The sequence below is a fragment of the Vombatus ursinus genome, unplaced genomic scaffold (assembly GCF_900497805.2).
Source record: "Vombatus ursinus unplaced genomic scaffold, bare-nosed wombat genome assembly UNPS02014812.1, whole genome shotgun sequence".
Taxonomy (NCBI): domain Eukaryota; kingdom Metazoa; phylum Chordata; class Mammalia; order Diprotodontia; family Vombatidae; genus Vombatus; species Vombatus ursinus.
The window spans coordinates 17013190-17034514 of NW_020954590.1; the positions used below are offsets into that span (position 1 = coordinate 17013190).

Genomic DNA, 21325 nt, shown 5'->3' on the forward strand with positions numbered 1-21325 from the left:
ACACTACGTAATTTTGTGGGAGAGGAGCACTACCCACATTTAGGGAAACCTAGACTTGAATTATATCTAAGCTTTACTCATATTTTCTTGCAAGTTTTGTTTCAGGAAAGAATCAATAAACCAGAGAGAGAATCTGAGCCCGTAGGGTCCTCAGGACTAGACGAAGGCCTGTCAGCAAGGCAGAATGACCCCTGGAGCTTTGAGTGATATGTAAAATGAGAGGGTGGTCTAGATGACCTTTAAGATATTTTCTAACTCTCAATCTTATGAATTTCCTTTGGTATCTGTCCAAGAGTCTTTTATCTTAACATTATTTGCAGATTTTTATTGAGAGCAGGAACTGTCTCTTTTTGTATCCCCAGTATTAGTACAGTGCCTGGCACACAGTTCATGCTTACTATATATTGATAGAGTATAAAAACACTTGTTAGAGCTTATCTTCTTCCTCCTAAGTATTTTTAATTGACTTGTTTCTCCTATAACTATGGTTATTCCTTCTACATCTTTTGGATTACTGCATTGATGAGCATTCTAAAGGTTTCCAGGTTTTCCTCTATAATGTTGTCAGTGTATAAAATATTCTGCTCCCTTTGCTCTGCACCAGTTCACAAGTCTTCCTAGCTTTGCTGTAATTGCCCATTTCATCCTTTCTTGCAACATAAGTATCTGCGTAGCTACTCCCTGGGAGGATGCTGCTCCACAGTCTGATACTTTGGGAACTTGCAACAAGTTGGTCTTTCTCCTTTCCGTTAACCTTTTAACTGCTCCTTTCCTTGCTTGTTTCTTGTCCATTGTCAGTAGCAGGAGAATCACAGGGCATTTCAGGGGGTGGCAGAAACTATGCTTCTTAGTAACTGTTTCATGAAAGCCCTGTTTAAGAATAAGATCCTATCTTCTTTATCTTCTAGATCATTTCTGTAAGAATTCCCTTTCTCCCAGTCTTTAAGATAAAGGGAAAATAGAGTTTTAGACTTGTTTGGTGGTTGACATACCTATGAGACAAACAATGGGCTTCTTTTTGTAGGGGTTGAGAGTAACTTATAGATTTTTTTTTACAGGTCATAGCCCTCACAGTCACTATGTGTGGTGGCAAGACATGTTATTATTCCATATTACAGATGAGAAAACAGATGCTCAAAGAAATTAAGTAACTTGCTCAAAGTTGCAGATCTGAATAAGTCTCCTGACTCCTGATTTAGCTCTCTTTCTGCTTCATTTTATAAAGCCCTAGAGGATTTATGGAATCAAAATACCAGAAAAATATTTATTTAAGCCAGACTTCTTAGCAATGTTAGACTTTTTCCCTTGTACTTTTTGGAAAATGACAAGAGCTGTTCAGTATTTTTATCAATATATTATAACCCTCTTATGCTTGTAGAAAGATATTTACTTACCCCTCAGACTTCTTTTTAGATACTTTTAACAAAATGGGACATTCTTATGGATGGAATTGAATAAAGTACATTTATTATTGTATATCTTTAAAAAACTTCACCCCATTACCTGACAAATGGGTACCCAAGTTGAAACTAGTTGCCTACCTGGGTATATCAGATTAGGTTTAACCTTTAATAGCTTTTCTAAGGAATTCATGTAATCATAAAGATCTTCAAATATTGTTGTTCCTTCTCCTAGAATGCAGTCTCCAGAAAAGATAGCATTTTCCTCTTCTAAAAGTAGAGCCATATGATCATCAGTGTGTCCAGGTGTGTATAGAATTCTGGTTAAGAAAAGAAACAAATAGTCATAAGCAATCATGGCACCTTAGAGTTAGCAGCAATAATAAGAAATCAACTAATACACACCCTTGTCATCAGGAAAGGCCAAAAAAACTACCTTCTTCTAAAGGTGGCAGTTATACCATTACCTGGAAAACCCCTTTGGGGATGAGCAACTGTCACCATCCAAAAGAATCAATTGCATGTGGTATGGGGAATGTGGTATGGGGAATGTGGTATAGTAAACAGGGCATTGGACTTTCACCTTAGACATTTAGTAGCCTTGTGACTTGGATAAGTTACTTAACCTCTCTGGACCTCAGCTTCCTCATCTATAAAATAAGCAGGTTGGACATCTATGAGCCTAAGATCTCTTCTTTTACTCAATGGTTAGTGCTAAGAGTGAAACATACTATCTTTGCCCTCAAAAGGCTTAAAATGATAATAGCGTTTAAATAGCATTTTAAAGTTTGCAAATTACTTTTATCTCCTTTTGATCTTCACAACCCTGTGAGGTGAGTACTATTATGCATACTTCACAGATGAGGAAACAGGTTGAAAGTCTAAGTGACTTGACCAGGATCACACTGTTAGTAAGTATCTAAGGCAGGATTCTATCTTTCCCCTCCTGGTTGTGCTGACTCTTAGGACTTTGATACCACAACAAAGCTACCTTCTCACTGGAGTAGTACAGCATGCCAGTCCCCTTCTACCCCTGGCAAGTTCTTTGTGGAGCCTCCATGGGAAGGTTCTGCTTTGTTCCCTTCCTGACTGTGTGGTGCTTCTCACTCAGGACTTTTGACACCAGTCCCATGAGTACTTTCTTTCCTTTATATGTATCTTCCATTAGAAATGGAACTCTTGGAGAACAGGGACAGCCCAGTGCCTGCACACAGTAGCACTTAATAAATGCTTGCTGCCCGTCTGGACTACCTCAGGTCTTTCTGACTTCAAATTCAGTACTCTGTCCACTGCAACACCTTGTTGACTAATATAAGATTGTGTCTAACATAATCTGTATCTTATTGTTGTACCATTAATTTCATTTTGATAAATCCTCAGTATAAATTCTGACTACCTAGTCCTTATTCTATGTAAGAGCAATACACATATGTTTATAAGCCTCACTACACATCTATTCACAACTGTCTTGGACCTCATCCAAAGTAGCAAAGTACTGAAGTATGTAAAGTACCACTGTGCTATATAACAGTCCCACACAAAGGACACTAAGGACAGCATTAGAAGGCTCTTGTGTGTGTGGCTAAAAATCAGATTGTCCTTTGATCTTTCTGCTTGGTTAAACTGTTAAGTGGGTTTAGTTAAGATATCCTCTTCACCTCAGGGCTACATATACACACACTATATATATATACTTTATGAAAATATTAAAGTATATTTTATTCAGCTAAGTTACTTAGTTTAAAGTATATTTTATTTAGCAAAGTTACTTAGTTTAAAATCAAAATACCTTTAGTCATCTTTGAAAACATTTAATTTTACTATAACTAGACAGGTATATATACATGTGTGTAAGTGTGCATATATACACATATATACATATCTATATATATATACATATCTTTATCTATCCAACTATATCTATCTATATCTCTATATATATTTAATACCCCTCCAGGGCCTCATCTTATTGTGGAATTGTCCCTGATTTGTTGAAGGTATGGCAGTAGAGTCTGTGATCTAGTAGATTCTGCCAAACTGGAAAGGTTTTAAATGTGGGCCAGATGAAAACACTGTTCCTCTCTCAAAACCCAGCCTGGGTTGGAGAGGCTCATTACCGGATGGTTGGCCACCAGGTGATGAATTTTCTTTGGTCACAACACCTCAAAGACCATTTTATTTTTCTTTTTAGGCCATTGGGGTTAAGTGACTTGCCCACGGTCACACAGCTAGTAAGTGTCAAGTGTTTGGTCTGAGGCCAGATTTGAACTCAGGTCCTCCTGACTCCAGGGCCAGTGCTCTATGCCACCTAGCTGCCCCTCAAAGACCATTTTCTAAGATTTTACAGGCACCTGAACAGATGAAATAACACATCTTTTAAGTACTGAAGTTAGCTTCTTAATGACTGAATTTTTTTGAGCATATAATTACAGGTTGTTAGGATTCCTATGCCAAGACCACCCTTCTCTTTTCACTCCTCTTTTTTTTTTTAAATTATTAGGAGACACCCTGTTTTGCACAGCTAAGGCCCAGCAAGCAGGCTGTGCCCCAGGCTTGGCATAACAACAATCCTTTGCGCTCACCCGTTGGATGAACTCTGTTGTAGCAAAATCCCAGAATTGTTTCACATCAGCCCCAAGTGGTCCCTGAGCTTGGACAAGTACCTGCAGGAACCATGTTCTGGTCATGAAACCCTGCTATGAATCAAGCTTTTTGCTCGTTTTTGCTGTTACACCCTCACTGCCACATCTATAGCTCACTGCATAGCTGCTGCTATATGTATCAAGTTCTGGCCTCGCTGTGGGGGGAATCTCCTCAGTATCAGAGCAGATCTCAGCACGTGTCTAGTTTCTCTCCACCAATGGAATCAAGAAAAAATTTTGCTTATAACTACTGTGAGCTCCTTTTTTTTCTTTTCCCAGAGTTAGCAGCAGTTGTATAACCTCTGTGGCTCTTCGGTCATTTATTTTCTGTGTTTGACAACATTCACATAATACAAAAAAATTCAACATTTAGTTTGCTCAATTAAAAAAAAATAAAGGTTCAGATAAAAAACATCTACCATTTGTCTATAATTCTCTTAACCTTTCCAACCAAAGTATGAACAAAAACGTATTTTTATTCTTGGCTTTTTAGTACAACACTAGCGTCTTGTCTGTCAGACCCCCATTTCTAACTGTTTACACAGATATTTTCATTTCACACCCCAAATATTCAAAACCAAATTCAACATATTTTCCCCCACACCTCTCCCTACTCCTGACTTTCTGTATCATCTATTTCTGTTAATAGCATTATTATTGTCCTAATCATTAAGACACAACGATCTGAAGCTGCCTGTGACTTATTCCTCTCCTTCTGGGATTAAATTAGTTTTCAAGTCCTGTTAAGTCTACTTTTATACAACCCTGTGCATTGTCCTTCCTCTTTTAAGGTGATTAATGGGCTCTTTGTTTTCACCCTCTTTTAACTTTCTTCAGCTTCTGATCATCCCCATTTCTTGCAATAACCCTGACTTTCTGTGACACTGCTTTCTTTTGTTGGTTTTTCTGGCTTATCATTTACTTTCTGCACCCTAAGTGTGAATGTCCCCCCAGGTCTGGCTCTGGGACCTCTTCTCTTTCAATACTCTCTTCGCAATCTTACTCATTCCAATGGTGTCAATGATTGCATTTATGCAGATGAATTCTAAATTCATCAAAGTTTAAGGTTCTTACTTGAACTCCAACTATCAGATGGTCATCTTTACACGTATTTCTCTCCTGCTCCTCAAATTAACCATGTCTAAAACCAAACAAATTATCTTCCCACCCTAAATAATTATCTCCTCTACATTTTCCTATTTCTGGTGATGGCACCATCATTCTCTTAGTCACTCGATGAATTTTACTCCTATTTCCATTACCCTCTGTCCAATCAGTTGCCATGGCCTGTTGTTTCTTTTACTGTATCTTTTGCTCTATCTTTTACTATACCTTTACTATATCTTTTGAATCTCCTCTACTCACATTCCTGTCATGCTATTTCAGATCCTTATTGTCAATCTCCTGGACTAATGTTAAAGTTTTATAATCTTCCTGATTCCAGTCTCTTTTCTCTCTCTCATTCAAACAGCTGCCAAAATAAGCTTCCTAGGACACAGCTCTGATCTGATCTCTGTTCTGATCAGAATCTTCTATGACTTCCAGGATAAAACAGAAGTTTTGTTTGTTTTTGCCTGGCATTTAAGGCCATCTAGAATGTAATTCCAACCTGCTTCATACCATTCTCCTGTATGTATTTTACTCTCCTGACAAACTACTACCATGCAGACCATCCTTCATCCCTGGAATGTATTCTCTTCTTGTGTCTGTCCTTGCCAGTCTTCATATTCTTTCAAAGCATAGATGACACCTTTTCCTAATCCTTCCCACATAAAAGTATTCTCTCTCTCCTTGAATACTCCTAGAAAAGTGTTCTCTGCTTTGTCCTTTCATTTCCTACTCTGTACCATACTGATTTGTATATATGTCATATCCTCCCATAGATACTCTTTGGTTTGGTCTTTGTATCTCCAGGGCTTAGAACTTGTGCCTTGTACTTAGTAAATACTTAAACCCTTGTTCATCTGAACTGACTCCATTTCTACAACCACCAGCATGAGTGTAGTGCCTTATTCTCTCTCACTTGCACTATTATAATGGCCTCTTAACCTCTCTCCGGTTTGTTTACTACACTACAATCTATCCTGTACATTGCAACCAAATTACTCTTCCTATTAAACAACTTTCTGCCCTGCTTTAAAAAAAAAACAAAAAACCTTCATTAACTTCTTATTACTTACCAAATAAATACCAAACTCCCTAACTATTTCAAGCAAGGAAAGCCTTATATAATCTGCCTCCAATGCACCTTTCCAACCTTATTGTCCAATACTTTCTTCATTTATTCTACACTCTAATCAAACTACATTGCTTGATGATTCCTAAACATAGCTTGCAATTTCCTTCATCTGCTCAAACTATACCCTGCCTACTAGAACTTGGATGCCTTCTATCTTCATTGAAATATCATTCACTCTTCAAGGTCCAAGTCAAATGTTATTTCTTCTAAGCTACACTGCCTTCCCTGCTCCCTACCCCCTTGCCAGGAGTATTCTTTTCCTTTTCTGAATTCTTACTACATTTTACATTGTTGTACATAGGCATAAATTTAGAGCTGGAAGGGACCTTAGGGATTGAGTTCAGCTTCCTTATTTTTCAGACAAGGAAAGTGAGGTCCTTAGAGGTTAAGTGACTTGTCCAGGGTCACAGAGCTTGTGAATGTCTGAGACTGGATTCAAACTTGGGTCTTTCTGACTCTAAGTCCAGTGCCCTATCTACTATATCATATTGTTACATCTTCTCTTTCATACAATGGGGAAAGAGATAATTATATTACACAATCTTGCCACTTCTTAGTAGAATGTCTTCATAATTGCTGTGGCTGAATAAATAAATCATTACCTAGTGGTCAACTTAGCTTGGCTGGTTCCTGGCCAGGAAAAACATTATTCATTACTGGGTCCATGTTTAAAGCCTTTTCAACTTGATAGCACAAGTCAGAGCTTATGCTTTTTCCATAGTCTTGAGATCCCAGGTCACCTTAATGCTGGGATGCCTGACTTGGGACAAAGACTTCATGTGAGGTGATGATGGTTAGGTGGGCCTGAGGCAACACCTCCCAGTGACAAAGGTTATTTGGCTAGACAGCTTTTCTGGGAACTCTATTACTGGTAGGCAAACAAAACTACATTATAAAGATCTTAAAGGCTGTTGCCAAAACCTCAAGGCTTTTAAGAAACTGAAATGATTTGGAGTTTCCTTTTTGCTTAAATGCTAAAAATCATTCTATTAAGTATTTAACAAGCCCCTCGTAAGATGGTTTACCAAAATTTTGTACTTAAGTGTGATATGAAGATAAAAAATAACACATAGATGCCAATGTAATGTGAAACATAATATTTTTTTTCAGAACTGATGTCTGGCAAATACATGAATCAAATTTTCTGCTTTACAAGACAAATGTGGCATAGGATAACCCTAGGGTACACATCAGTTGAATCCAGTGGAAACTGAAGAGCGATTCATAAAAATGTGCAATAGCAAATATTTCCTTAGTCTTATTTAGTCAACTGCTAGGTTTCCTTAAAAATACGTGAGGTTATGTGAGAATATTTCAGATATGTATTTTTTATAAGTTCTCTGAGCATAATCAGACACTTATGCTAGACTGTAGGAGAAAAGATTTTAAAAAGTTCTGAAAAGGCAGGTTTAAGTCTATGGTTATATATTTATGAAAAAATACTGGTAGTACTTATCTCAGGGTAATTGTGAAGACAAATGAGGTAACACACATTAAGTACTTTGCAAACCTTAAAGCATTCTATAAATGTCAGCTATTATTGTTGCTATTACTACCAATAAAATGCAAGGTGATATTCAGAGGCATGGAGACTTGTTGAGAGGTTTTTTTTCCCCTGAGTTTGCAAAAAAAAAAAAAAAAAAAAAAGGCTATATTACACACTTCCCTGCTCTCCACTCTGAGGGCTCCGAGTTCTTCAGGCTGGCTGCCCATTATACCTTTCCAGAGTCACATGTAATACTACTCTTGTTCTTCCTTCATTTTGAAGGGGATCAGTGACATCAGGGGATGATGTCTTGACTTGTGAGTTAACTGGATTTAAATGAAACAGGGTTGCACAAAATTGTCAGCTTCTCTTTCTTTTCTACAGTCATCAAAATCCAGTAGCAAGACAAAAGTCAGGACATCTGAGATGCCGTGGATGACCTTGGCGTCTTTGATATCTGACTAAGCTCTAAGTGCTTCACAGCGCCTGCTTTAGCCACCTTCATGGCTGCTGGAACAAACTGTTCTCATCTGCCCATTCTGCTGGGGAGTCTTTACCTGTTTGGAATAGATATTGCTCTAACTCACTGGATGGGTTTGAAACCTGTTGGTAAACCTTAACCTGGTTCAGCCCACCTACTGAGAAGGTGAATGGGGTGCTCATGGTGGACTAGCTCCTCTGTCATACCCTTTTCAGGGCTGCTCACCTACCTTTGGTGTCCACCTCTCAATTCTAAACTGTGGTTCCAAGAATCTGTAGTATAAGCAGCAGCCATGTAACTACTACTATCACCATCACTACCACCACCACTACTACTTCTTAACACTTGGGCAGGCTTCAAGGTTTACAAAGTACTCCTCTACAACAACCCTGTAAAGTAGGTAGTCCAAGTAGAATTATCTTCATTTTAAACACAGGGAAACTCAAGCTGAGAATTTTGATGACTTGCTTATGGTTAAAAGGTAATAAGCATCAAAGTTTAGATCTAAACTCAGGTCTCCTGAATTAAAATACAGTATTTTTTCCAGTAAGAGAGCCAATGTCAGAACTTAAAAAAAGTTTTTCTTTCTCATTTATGAAACCTTTAATCAACGGGGGTGGGGAGGAATTTACAGTTAAAAAAATTAGCAAGACACATAGTCACCTACCATTGTAATCTATATTAAATTTCTCTTAATATGATGGGATCTCTTTATAATACAATTATTAAAAATGGGATGACTGCATGTCATATTAAATTTTAATAGTATGTAGTATAATTTAAAGATTGCTACTATTCAAGTAGTAAATGAAGGGCAGAGGATATTTCCCACAATGCTGGAACCTAGAAAGTCTCTTTCTCTAGGACAGGTTAAAATATTAGTTTTGTCTAAGGCAGATGGATGAATTAAGACCTCTTTGAGATCGTTTAAATGCTTACTGTGGAAATAAGATCATTTCTAGTCATTATTATTATTCAGAGGTAGGCTAAGTGCAGTGATTTCTTTTATATAGTCTCTTTAATTAGAGACAAAGGACTTAGTGAAGCAGTTACTTCTATCCCTACCTGCTTGCCAAGGCAACCCCTACCCCATCATTGGAATACCAATGGTACACGATGAAAGACCTAAAGTCCTTGTATAAGAAGAGGCTGCAGGCCTAGAGGTAGCATACCACTAAAATGTAAGGACGTGAGCCAAAAATATTACCCTTTGAAATTGCAGCTAAAAAGAAATAAAAATAAAGGAGATTTTTTTTTTTGCACAATTATCCTGCCTTAAGAGAGGATTTGTAAATGAATTGTTTAAGAGACTAAGGCATCTCCTGAGCAGTCATGACCATCAGAGGAAAGCATATTTACTGGATTTGAAGTCAGAAGGCCTAGGTTTGAGTCCCAACTTCTGGTACATATTAGATATATATGACTTTGGGTAAGTCATAACCTTTGGACTTCAATTTTTTCATCTTTAAAAGCATAAAAAAAAATCTCCGCTTACTTGACTGGACTAGCTATTGTGAAGATCATATATGATAAAGTATGTGAAAGTGCTCTGAAAGCTTTAAAATATTATATAAGTGGTAGTAAAGAAGTGGAAACAAAGATGTTCATCAATTGGGAAATAGCTAAATAAATTGTGGTTTATTGTTCAGTCATTTCAGTCATGTCCAACTCTTTGTGACCACATTTGGGGTTTTCTTGGCAAAGACACTGGAGTGGTGTGCCATTTCCTTCTCTAGTTCATTTGACAGATGAGGAAACTGAGGCAAAGAGGGTTAAATGACTTGCCAAGGGTCACACAGTTAGTGTCTGAGGCCAGATATGAGCTCAGGAAAAGGAATCTTCTTGAGTCCAGGCTGGGTACTCTACCCAATATGCCACCTAGCCACCCAAACAAATTATGGTAAATTAATACAATGAAGTATCACTCTACTTTGCCTCTGCTGCCCTGTTTTCAACTCCATAGAACAAAATTCACACCTGCCCCCTCCTTCCCACCCAGGAACCCCTTGGTGTAATGTCCCTGCCCCCACTTCCTGCCTCATTTTGTGTACTGTCCACTCCCTTTAGACTGGAAGCTCCTTGAGGGCAAGGACTGTCTTTCTTTTTATTAATTGTACCCCAGTGCTTAGCACAGTACCTGGCACATAGTACTCATTTAATACATGTTTATTGTATTGGATTTGTTGGATTATTGGATGCTGTATGAAATAATGAATATGATGAATATAAGAACAGCATGAAAAGATATAAGCTTTATATGAAAATATATACACTATAATGCAAAGTAAAGAGTCAAGAAAACAATATATAAATATAACAACTATGACAATGTAAATGAAACAGCAATCACAAATCAATTGAAATTGAATGTTGTAAAATTACAAAGAACAAGCATGGCTGCAAAGAAGAGATATAAGAAGACAACTCCCCCTATTCTGTAAAATGGGGTGGAGTGGAATGTCTACTGGTGTGGAACACTGCACATAGTTTCAGATTTTTTTGAGGTATTGATAATTTTTATGGATTTTTTCCCTCTTCTTGTTTTTTAAAAAAATTCCTTCTTACACTGTAGTAATACTTGAACTGTAAGTGTACTGTACTTAGTACATGAGCAGGCTTACCGAGAGGCAGTAGCAGAGGTGACAGGGAGAGTTTTAGGCTTTGTAGAAACAAAAGATATGAATAAAATTGTATTTAAATTTATATTAAATGCAATGACCAATTTTAGTTCCAGAGGAGCTACTGAAATATACATCTGCCCTTAGAAGTGGCAGGTTACATTTGTGTAATTTTGCATCCCTTGTTAGGTGCTGTAGATGTGACAATCTGCTTTGTTTAGTTGTCTTTTTATAAGGGAGTTTTCTATGGGAAGTACTGGGAAGTGCCTGAGGTGTTTTAAAAAAAAGCACCAATAAAACATATTTTAAAAAATGTCAAATGAATATAAAGTATTATTACCAAAAAGCCTAAAATGTAATTAAAGTAAGGTAAGCTCTAAATGAAACTTATTTCACATTACTCCCCCTTACCCTGTACCTTCCAGCCAAACTGGCTTTACTGTTCCTCCCACGTGGCATTTTATCTCCTTCTCTTAACCTTTAGACAGGCTGTCTGCCACATGGAATGCTATATATTAGAACAGCAAGTTCATACGCCCAAAGGGCAACCAAACTGTGCATACCCTCTGATCCATCAATGCCACTACTAGGTCTGTATCCCAAAGAGACCATAAAAAAGGAAGAAGGACCCAGATGTACAAAAATATTTATAGCAGCTCTTTTTGTAGTGGTAAAGAATTGGAAATTGAGGTGATGTCCATCAATTGGGGAACAGCTCAACAACCTGTGGTATGTGAATATAATGGAATACTGTTGTAGTATGAGAAATGATGAGCAGGTAGATTTCAGAAAAAACTTGGAAAGACTTATATGAATTGATGCTGAGTGAAGTGAGCAGAACCAGGAGATCACTGTGCACAGCAACAGCAACACTCCGTGATGATTAACTAGGACAGACTTAGCTCTTCTCGGCAATACAAGGATTTAAGACAATTCCAAAAGACTCATGATGGAAAATGCTGTCCACATCCAGAGAAAGAACTATGGAGTCTGAATGCAACTCGAAGCATGCTATTTTCACTTTTTTTTGTTTTTTTTTTTCCCTTTTATTCTGATTCTTCTTTCACAGCACGACTAATGTGGAAATATGTTTAACATGACTGTACATGTATAACACATCAGACTGCTTGCTGTTTTGGGGAGTGGAGGGAGAAAAATTTGGAACTCAAAATTTTACAAAAATGAATGTTGAAAATTAGCTTTACATGTAATTGGAAAAAATACTATTAAAAGTTAGAAAAAAAGAACAGCAAGTTCACTTTTTCTCATGTTTCTCTGAATTTATTATAATTGTCATTCCTTATGCCACAATAATATTTAATGTACTAAAGTTTTTTCAGCCATCTCTCAATTCTTGAGCATGTTTTGTTTTCAGCTTTTTGCTAACTTATTAGATACCCCCCTAACTATTAAACAGAGTACACCAAACATGATTTAATCTTTCCTTGATTATTCAGTGTCATCTTTAGGAAAGTAAGTTCCTATAGAGTTGTATAATAAACGCTCTTGGGAGCTACTGATCTGTGTAAGACTTCTTACTCCTTCATGAGATGGTCCTCAACTGCCATGTTTCTTGAATTCTTATGTCTGTTTCTGCCCTGATTCTATGTTTAGGAAGCAACTTTCTGATACTGATTTGGTTTTCCTAGGAGGACCTTCCTACTGGGAAATAAATGCCTTGACCATCCTACTCCAATATTCCAGTCTACTTAGTAGCTTTATTTTTAAATGAAAATTAATAAAAAGTGTAGGTTATATAGCCTGACTGATTTTGAGTTTGGTTAACCTAAGCTAAGTCATGCTGTGACTTAGAATGGTTAAAATAAACTGAGTTTCTGAACCTGCAAAATTGAAGACCAGGACCCGAATACATGAATCCTGTCAAGATGCAGGTATAGTATTAGGCTCAGCCTGAACAGCCCAATATACTGCCTTATCATCAAAGTAATGTCTATTTTTTATTCAGAATCAGTACATGACTATTTCATATGAGAAACGAAAGCATCAACATTATTATGTTAAGAAAATAATTATAAGAAACCCATCCATAATCCCTTGGAAGATCCTACTAAACCACATTTTGTGATTCACATAGTTGAAAGAACACTGGACTAGAAGAGAGAGAAGCCCTAGGCAAATGCACAGGTACCCATTAATTCAACTTTACTTTTCTGCACAACAGATTATAGAATTGTAGATCTGTATAAAGTAGGTGGATAGAACTTGGCTTTGATAAGGTTTTTGTTGTCCTTGGGTAGAATGTGATTTTTAAACAACAACTCACAAACAGTCAAGTATTTACCTGAGAGTGGCTCCTTCTGCATTAATCACATCTCCATCTTTCAGATAAACATATTTTTGCTCTTCCTTTCCTATAACTTCTTCCTTGAAGGGATTGCGTGGAAGCTTTTTAATGCAATATGCGGTGCCTGGTCACAAAATACATAAGTCATATTAAAAAAAAATTCAAAGTTATGTACTTTAGGGGGCACTCAGGGTGGGATACTTGCAGTTATCAGAAGGAAAAGGTTACTTCCTTACATTCCAAGGAAGTGATGGAGACCCAGGAAAACAGGAGATACTATGCCAGAGACAAAACCTAGAATGAGGCAACCAGAATTGTCTCATGGAGCACTGAATTTAGAGGGCATCAATAATACTCATAGTTTTTCAGCAAAAAAATAACAGAGCTTAGTATCCAGTTGGCAAAAATAAATTTTTTTTTTTGCTTTTTGGTGAGGCATTTGGGGTGAAGTGACTTGCTTAGGGTCACACAGCTAGTAAATGTTAAGTGGCTGAGGCTGGATTTGAACTGAGGTCCTCCTGACTCCAAGGCCAGAGCTCTATTCACTGCACCACCTAGTTGCCCCTGGCAAAAATAATTTTCAAAATAGGTTATTAGATTTTGAGATAAAGCAAAGTTCATCTTCTGCTCCACCCTATTCTCCCTCAGTAATAACTTTGCATCATCCCTGCCATCTGAAGGTGAGCTTGCCCTAAGTGTGGTTTATGGTATTTAGGTGCCTTAGATGCAGAAATTCTTAGATTCACTTTGCATACAGCAGCAAGCATCTGGTATGCTAGCTGCTTCTTACATCTTACAGATACTTTGCCCAGAGGAACTCTATATTGTCTAAGCCACTCTATATATACACATATATAAATACATTCCCTTTTGTTAACATAAAATTCAAGAAATAGTCTTCTCAAGTCTTAGCCAGCTTTGAAAACTTTAGGTATGGGGACAGATAGGTGGCACAGTGGATAGAGCACCAGCCCTGGAGTCAGGAGGACCTCAGTTCAAATCTAGTCTCATACACTTACTAGTTGTGTGACCCTGTGCAAGTTACTTAGCCCTGATTGCCTCCAAAAAAAAACCAAACCAAAACAAATTTCTAGGTATTGATGATGAGACAGTAATATAGAATCTTAGGAATCATGTTTGTAAATCTCTAATAAAATGCTGACACCTATACATAGGTGAAAGAGATCTAATCTCAAGTGGGTTACCATATTAAAAGGTTGAAGAAACAAAGGTTTTCCCTATTCTGAATTTTGAAGGAAAGATACCAATGTAGTGCTAACACTGGACAATTGAGCTGTAATGTGGTTTAACAGATATAATGCTGGACTTGGAGTTAAGGAGAGTTGGGTTCGAATTCTACATTAGAAATTTATTAGCTGCATGATCTTGAAAAAGTCACAACCTTTGTAAGCCTCATAATATTTAATGTCTACCCCACAGAATTGTTATGAAGATCAACTCCAATCAGATCAAATGTGATAGTGCCTTTAAAGCACTCTGCAAACCTTAAAAAGTTCTATTTAAATGTCAGTTCTTATAACAAGTAGGACTATGTTAACTCTTCTCTCTCCAATGGTTAAAAATAAAAGAAATCAATTAATCCATAAGCATTTGAGTGAATTGTTTGGGACGATAGAGAAATAAAAATACTGTGCTTTCAAAAGTGTATAGTCTGTTTAAGTAGTACACACACACACACACACACACACACACACTCCACACACACAGAGTTACTATCTCTGCAGCCTCTTTCCCTCAAATTAATTCCCACTTCTACTACCATCACACTAATTGAGACTCTTTTTGCCTTTCCAATATAACCTCATGATTGGTATGCTTGCCTCCAGTATCTTGCTCTTCTGATCTATCTTTTCATACCACACCAAAATTACCTTTCTTTTAAACGGTGTGATCGCTTTATTCTCCTGGTAAAAACCTTCAGTGGCTCTTCAGTGCTAATCACATAAAATATAATTAGCCTAGTACTCAAAATCGTCCACAGTTTGAATCCAATCTACATTTCCAGCCTTTACTGTGTATTATGTTCCTTCACACAGACTATGTTCCAGCCCAACTGGACTACTTGTCATTCCATGAATCTCTTCCTGCCCACTCCCGTCTCCTTGCCTTATATCTTATACATAGAAAAGTTTTTCCTGACATAACAGCCTATTCAAATTCTCTTTCTTTCAGAGGATGTATATAACACAGCAGAAAGAGTGATATACTTGGATGCACTAGCTGTGTGACCATTGGCAAGTCACTTAGAAAGTCTTAGTCAGCTGACAATCTTAGTTTCCCTACTTGTTAGTATCAAATGAGATTACAGTAGTGTATATAAAATACTTTGTAAAAACTTTAAACTGCAATATAAATATAAGCTATCACTATTATCATTCAAAGAAAGCATAAGCAAAAAACCTCCATGAAACTTTGACTGAGGGGCAGAGTCAAGTTGGTAGAGAAAGAGAGAGGAAGCATAAGAGTCTAGTTCTCTCCCCATACTTCTTTGACAAAGAATTAGGGAAGGTGCCAGACTGAATTCTCATCAGGAAAGCCAATAAGAAACCACAGTGAATCATTTTTCCAGCCCTGAGTGGGTTGGGGAGATAGAAAGGTCTTTAGGTACTGGGGAAGGTGTCAACAGTGAGGGTAGAGAGCATTCCAGTGTCCAGGGACTGAGAGAAGGTACCCAAAAGGGATGTTACGGAATCCTTGAGCAAGCTCTGTTGTCTACCACACAGTGCTAGGTCACAGATCCAGGGCAGAAAGGAATAACTGTGAGTGCTGGCCCTGTCTGTGATTGACCACAGAACAAGTACCTAGAGGCACATGGTAGCTGTGTGTCTCTGAACCCAAGAGTGGGACACAGCATCCCAGAGCAAAGAGGGGATGGTAGTTCAGTCACTCTGGATCGGCAAAGACTACCCCAGGACAATAGTGGCTGAGTCAAAAAGCAATCAGCTGAAATTCCCAACCAGAAACAAGCTGATAGATTCAAACCTGGGTCAGGTACCGGCAGAACTCAGACCAAGAGGGCAGTAAACAGACCTTTCCCCAGAAAATACCACTTTGGAAGTATCAAAAGCTTGTAGGTCTCCAGACAGAGCTTTGAAAGCAGAAAAAGTTTATAAGAAGACAGAAGCTCAGGACAGACACCCTCCTACACCCAGAACTGTACAAAGCCCAGCAGTAACATAAAGTCCAAAGTCAAGATGTAGGCTTGATAAATGAGCAATCAAAAAAAGAATAAGACCATAAAGAGCTATTATGGCAAAGAGAAGCTCAAGACATAAACAAAGAAGGGAATAAAAACAATTAAAAAAATCTACAAATGCAGCTTGGACATAAGTCCAACATGAATTCCTAGAAGAGTTAAAGAAGGAACTAAATGATGATTTTAAAAATCAAGTGAGAGCAGTGGAGAAAATAATGGAGAAAAGACATAAGGGCTAAGGAGGAAAGATATGAAAAGAGAGCTAATAGCTTGGAAATAGAAGTACAAAACCTTACCAAGGAAAACTCTTTGAAAACTAGAAGTGGCCAAATGGAAGCTAATGATTCCATGAAGCACTGAGAAATAACGAAGCAAAGTCAAAAGACTGAAAAAAAAAATAGAAGAAAATGTGAAATATCTCATAAGAAAAACAACTGACATGGAAGATAGATTGAGGAGAGATAATTTTATAATCACTGGACTACTTAAAAGTCATAAACAAAAAAAGAGTCTAGAAATAATATTTCAAGAAACCATAAAACTGTCCAGATATCTCAGCACTAGAGGGAAAAACAGAAATTGAAAGAATCCACCAGTCACCTCCTAAAAGAGATCCCCAAAAGAAAATTCCCAGGAATGTTATAGCCAAAATCCAGAGTTCAAGAAGAAATTACTGAAAGTAGCTAGAAAGTATTCAAGTTCCATAGAAACAGTCAGAATCACACAAGATTTAGCATTCACTGCAATAAGTAAGTGGAGAGCTTGGAATGAGATTCTAGAAGGCAAAGGATCTAGACTTACAACCAAGAATAACCTACCCTCCAAACGGTATGATCCTACAGGGGAAAAAAATGGAACATTAACAAAACAGAGCTCTTCCAACATTTCTGATGAAAAGGCCAGAGCTGAGTAGAAAACATGACACACAAAGGAGTCAAAAGAAACACAAGAGAAATCAAAAGGGACTAAATAAGGTTAAACTGTTTACATTCTTATGTGGGGAGATGATATATACAGCCTCTCAGAACTTTATCAACACCAGAGGTCACTGAGGGTATGTAATTAGACAGAAGACCTGGATGTTGTATTTGGATGATCTGACAAAAAAAAGAAAGAAAGAAAGAAATGGAATGAGTGGGGAAGAGAAATGCACTGGGAGAGGAAGGAGGAGAGAGTAAGAATAGAAAAATTATCTCACATAAATAGTGTGCGCAAAAAGGAGTTTATGCAACAAGGAGAGGGGTAATGACAGGGGGAACAGATGATACTTGAACCTCACTTGCATAAAAACTAGTTAAAAGAAGGAAGAAAACATATACACATGGATATAGAAACACATCTTACCCAACAGGCAAACAGGAAAAATAGGGCTAAGGGGAAAGAAGAGAATAAGAGGGAGACCAGATTAAAGGAGAAATGAGTCAGAATAAAAACAGACTCTTAAAGAGGGGGACTGGGGAAAAAAAGATAGATAAGTAAAAAAAGAACAGTATGTAGAGAAACACAGTTAACAATCACATAACAGTGAATATAAATGGGATGAACTTACCCATAAATCAGATGAGAATAGTAGAATGGATTAAAACCAAAATCCAACAATGTTATTTACAAGAAACACATTTGGAACTGAAGGAGACATACATAACTAGTCTAATCATTCTGGAGAACAATTTGGAACTAGGCCCAAAGGGCTATAAAGCTGTGCATACCCTTTGACCCAGCAATACCACTAGTAGGTCTGTACACCAAAGAGATCAAAGAAAAAGGAAAATGACCTATATGTACACAAATATTTATAGCAGCTCTTTTTCTGGTGGCAAAGATTTAGAAATTAAGGGGATGCTCATCAATTGGGGAATAGTTGAATAAGTTGTGGTATATGATTGTGATGGGAGTACTATTGTGCCTTAAGAAATGAAGAGGGGAGGTAATGTCAGGGAAAAAAAAACTTGGCAAGAATTATATGAACTGATGCAAAGTGAAATGAGAAGAACCAAGATATTGTGACAGTTAACAGCAATGTTGTAATGATGATCAATTGTTAAAGACTCAGCTACTCTGATCAATACAATAATCCAAGATGATTCCAAAGGACTTACGATGAAAAATGCTATCCACCTCCAGAGAGAAAACTAATGAACTGAATGAAACTGAAGTATAATTTTCTTGCTTTTTTTTGCAGTATGGATAATATGGAAATATGTTCTGCATAATTTCACATGTATAATTGATATCATTTTGCTTGCCTTCTCAGTGAGTGAGGGAAAGAAAGAGATAGTTTGGAACTCAAAATTTTGAAATAAAAGAATGTTCAAAATAAATAATAAAAGAAAGATAAAAAATAAACAAATAAAAGAGACACATAGAGTTAAAATAAGGCACTGGAGTAGAGCCTATTATGCCTTATCTGAAGTAATAAAGGCAGGAGTAGCAATCATGATCTCAGACAAAGAAAAAGCAAAAATAGATCTAATTAAAAGAGATAAGCAGGAAAACTACATTTTGCTAAAACATACTATAGCCAGTGAATTAATACCAATACTAAAAATATATACACCACATGGGGAAAATATAAGCAAGGAGACTACAGCAATGTATCATGAAGAACATAAACTATGACTAGGCTGGATTTAAAACAGGAGTGCAGGGCTGGTTTGATATTAGGAAAATTATATGCATAACTGACCATATTAATAATTAAACCAACAAAAAATCATATGATCATTTCACTGGATACAGAAAAAACTTTTTGACAAAATATAACACCCATTCCTGTTAAAAACACTAGAAAGCATAGGAATAGATGGAGTTTTGCTTAAAATGATAAATTGTATTTATTTAAAACCAAGAGCTAGCATTATATGTAATGAAGATAAGTTAGAAGCTTTACCAGTAAAATCAGGGTTTGTGAAGCGAGGATCTATTATCATCATTACTATTCAATATTGTAATAAAAAAGTTGCCTATAGAAATAATACAAGAAAGAAAAGATGGAAGGAATAAGCTTAGGAAATAAAACTATGTCTTTTTGCAGATAATATGATGGTTTACTTAGAGAACCCTAGAGAGTTAACCAAAAAACTTCAACTTCAGCAAAGTTGAAGGATATAAAATAAACCCATACAAATCATCTGCATTTCTTTTCTTTTTTTTTGGCTAGGCAATGGGGTTAAGTGATTTGCCCAGCGTCACACAGCTAGTAAGTGTTATGTGTCTGAGGCCGGATTTGAACTCAGGTTTTCCTGAATCCAGGACTGGTGCTCTATCCACTGCGCCACCTAACTGCCCCTGTATTTCTGTATATTACCAACAAAACCTACCTGGGAGAAAATGAATGAGAAATTTCATTGAAAATAACAATATATAGTACAGTATGAAATATTTGGTAGTCTACTGGTAAAGACATACATAGGAACTAAAGAACACTCTTCACACAAATAAAGACAGATCTAAAAAAAAACTAGAGAAATATTAATTGATCATGGGTAGGCTAAACCAATGTAATAAAAATGATAATAATACCTAATTAACTTATGTATTCAGTGCCATTCCAAACTACAAAAGAATTACTTTATAGAAAAAAATAACAAAATTCATGTGGAGGAACAAAAGATCAAGAATAGCAAGGGAAACAATGGGAAAAAAAGAACAGGTAGGGTTATCAGCATCAGATCTTGAATTATACTACAAATCTATAATAATCAAAACAATTTGATACTGGTAAGAAATAGAAAGGTTGATCAGTAGAACAAATAGTACATAATATATAGAAGAAAATGAGCATAGTAACCTAGTTTTTGATAAACCCAAAGATCACCAACTACTGGGGCAAGAGCCCACTATTCAACAAAAACTGAAGGGAAAACTGGAAAGAAGTCTGACAGAAACTAGGTAAAGGTCAACATCTCACATCATCTACCATGATAAGCTCAAAATGGGTACATGATTTAGACATAAATGGTGGTATTATAAGAAAATCAGTGGAACACAGAATAAATTACCTGTTAAAACTATGGAGAGGCAAAGAGTTCTTAACTAAACAAAAAATAGAGAGGTTCACAGGAGATAAAATATAATTTTGATTAGATAAAAATTGAAAAGATCTTGCACAATCAAAACCAATGCAGCCAAAATTATAAGAAAAACAGAAAACCGGGGGGAAAATCTTTGCAGCAAGACTCTCAGATAAAGCTCTTATTTCTGAGATATATAGGGAAGTGAATCAAGTTTACAAGAAAAAAAGCCATTTCCCAAATGATAAATGGCCAAAGGATATGAACAAGCAATTTTCAGAGGAAGAAAGCCAAGCTATCAATAGTCATGTGAGAAAATGCTTTAAATCACTAACAGAGATATCAAATTACAACAACTCTCAGGTTCTACCTTACATCCATCAGAGTGGCTATGATGACAAAAAAAGAAAAATGATATGAAGGAGGGGTTGTAGGAAAACATATACTAATGCACTGTTGGTAGAGCTGTGAACTAGTCCTATCATTCTGGAAAGCAATTTAGAATTATGCCCCCAAAATTAAAAATTGTGTATACCCTTTGACCCAGTGATTCTGCTACTACGTCTGTATCCCAAAGAAGAGACCAAAGAAAGAGGGAAAGAATCCATAAATACAAAAATATTTCTATTAGTTCTTTTGTAGTGGCAAAGAGTTGGAAACTGAGGGAAGGTCCATCAACTGGGAAATGGCTGAACAAGTTATGGCATATGAATATGAATGTGATGGAATTATGCTGTATGAATGATGAAGGGGATGATTTCAGAAAAGTCTTGTATGAAATATTGTGAAGTAAACACAAACAGGAGAACAATTTATACAATAACAGTAATATTGTAAAGATAATAAGTTTTGAAAGACTTAGGAATTAATCATCACGATGATCAATCACAATTCCAAAGGACCCATGATGAAACATGCTTATCT

The 21325-nt window shown here is 36.7% G+C and overlaps 1 protein-coding gene across 1 annotated transcript in view; it reads right to left on the bottom strand.

Moving 5' to 3' along the window:
* The window catches only part of LOC114054085 (endoribonuclease LACTB2-like), a 45302-nt gene that overhangs the window by 13695 nt on the left and 10282 nt on the right, over positions 1-21325 (bottom strand). The window contains exons 3-4 of the mRNA XM_027877188.1: positions 13169-13295; positions 1542-1720 (exon numbers count right to left, since the gene is read on the bottom strand). Coding sequence (XP_027732989.1) covers positions 1542-1720; positions 13169-13295 — 306 coding nt within the window. The remainder of the gene's footprint in view (positions 1-1541; positions 1721-13168; positions 13296-21325) is intronic.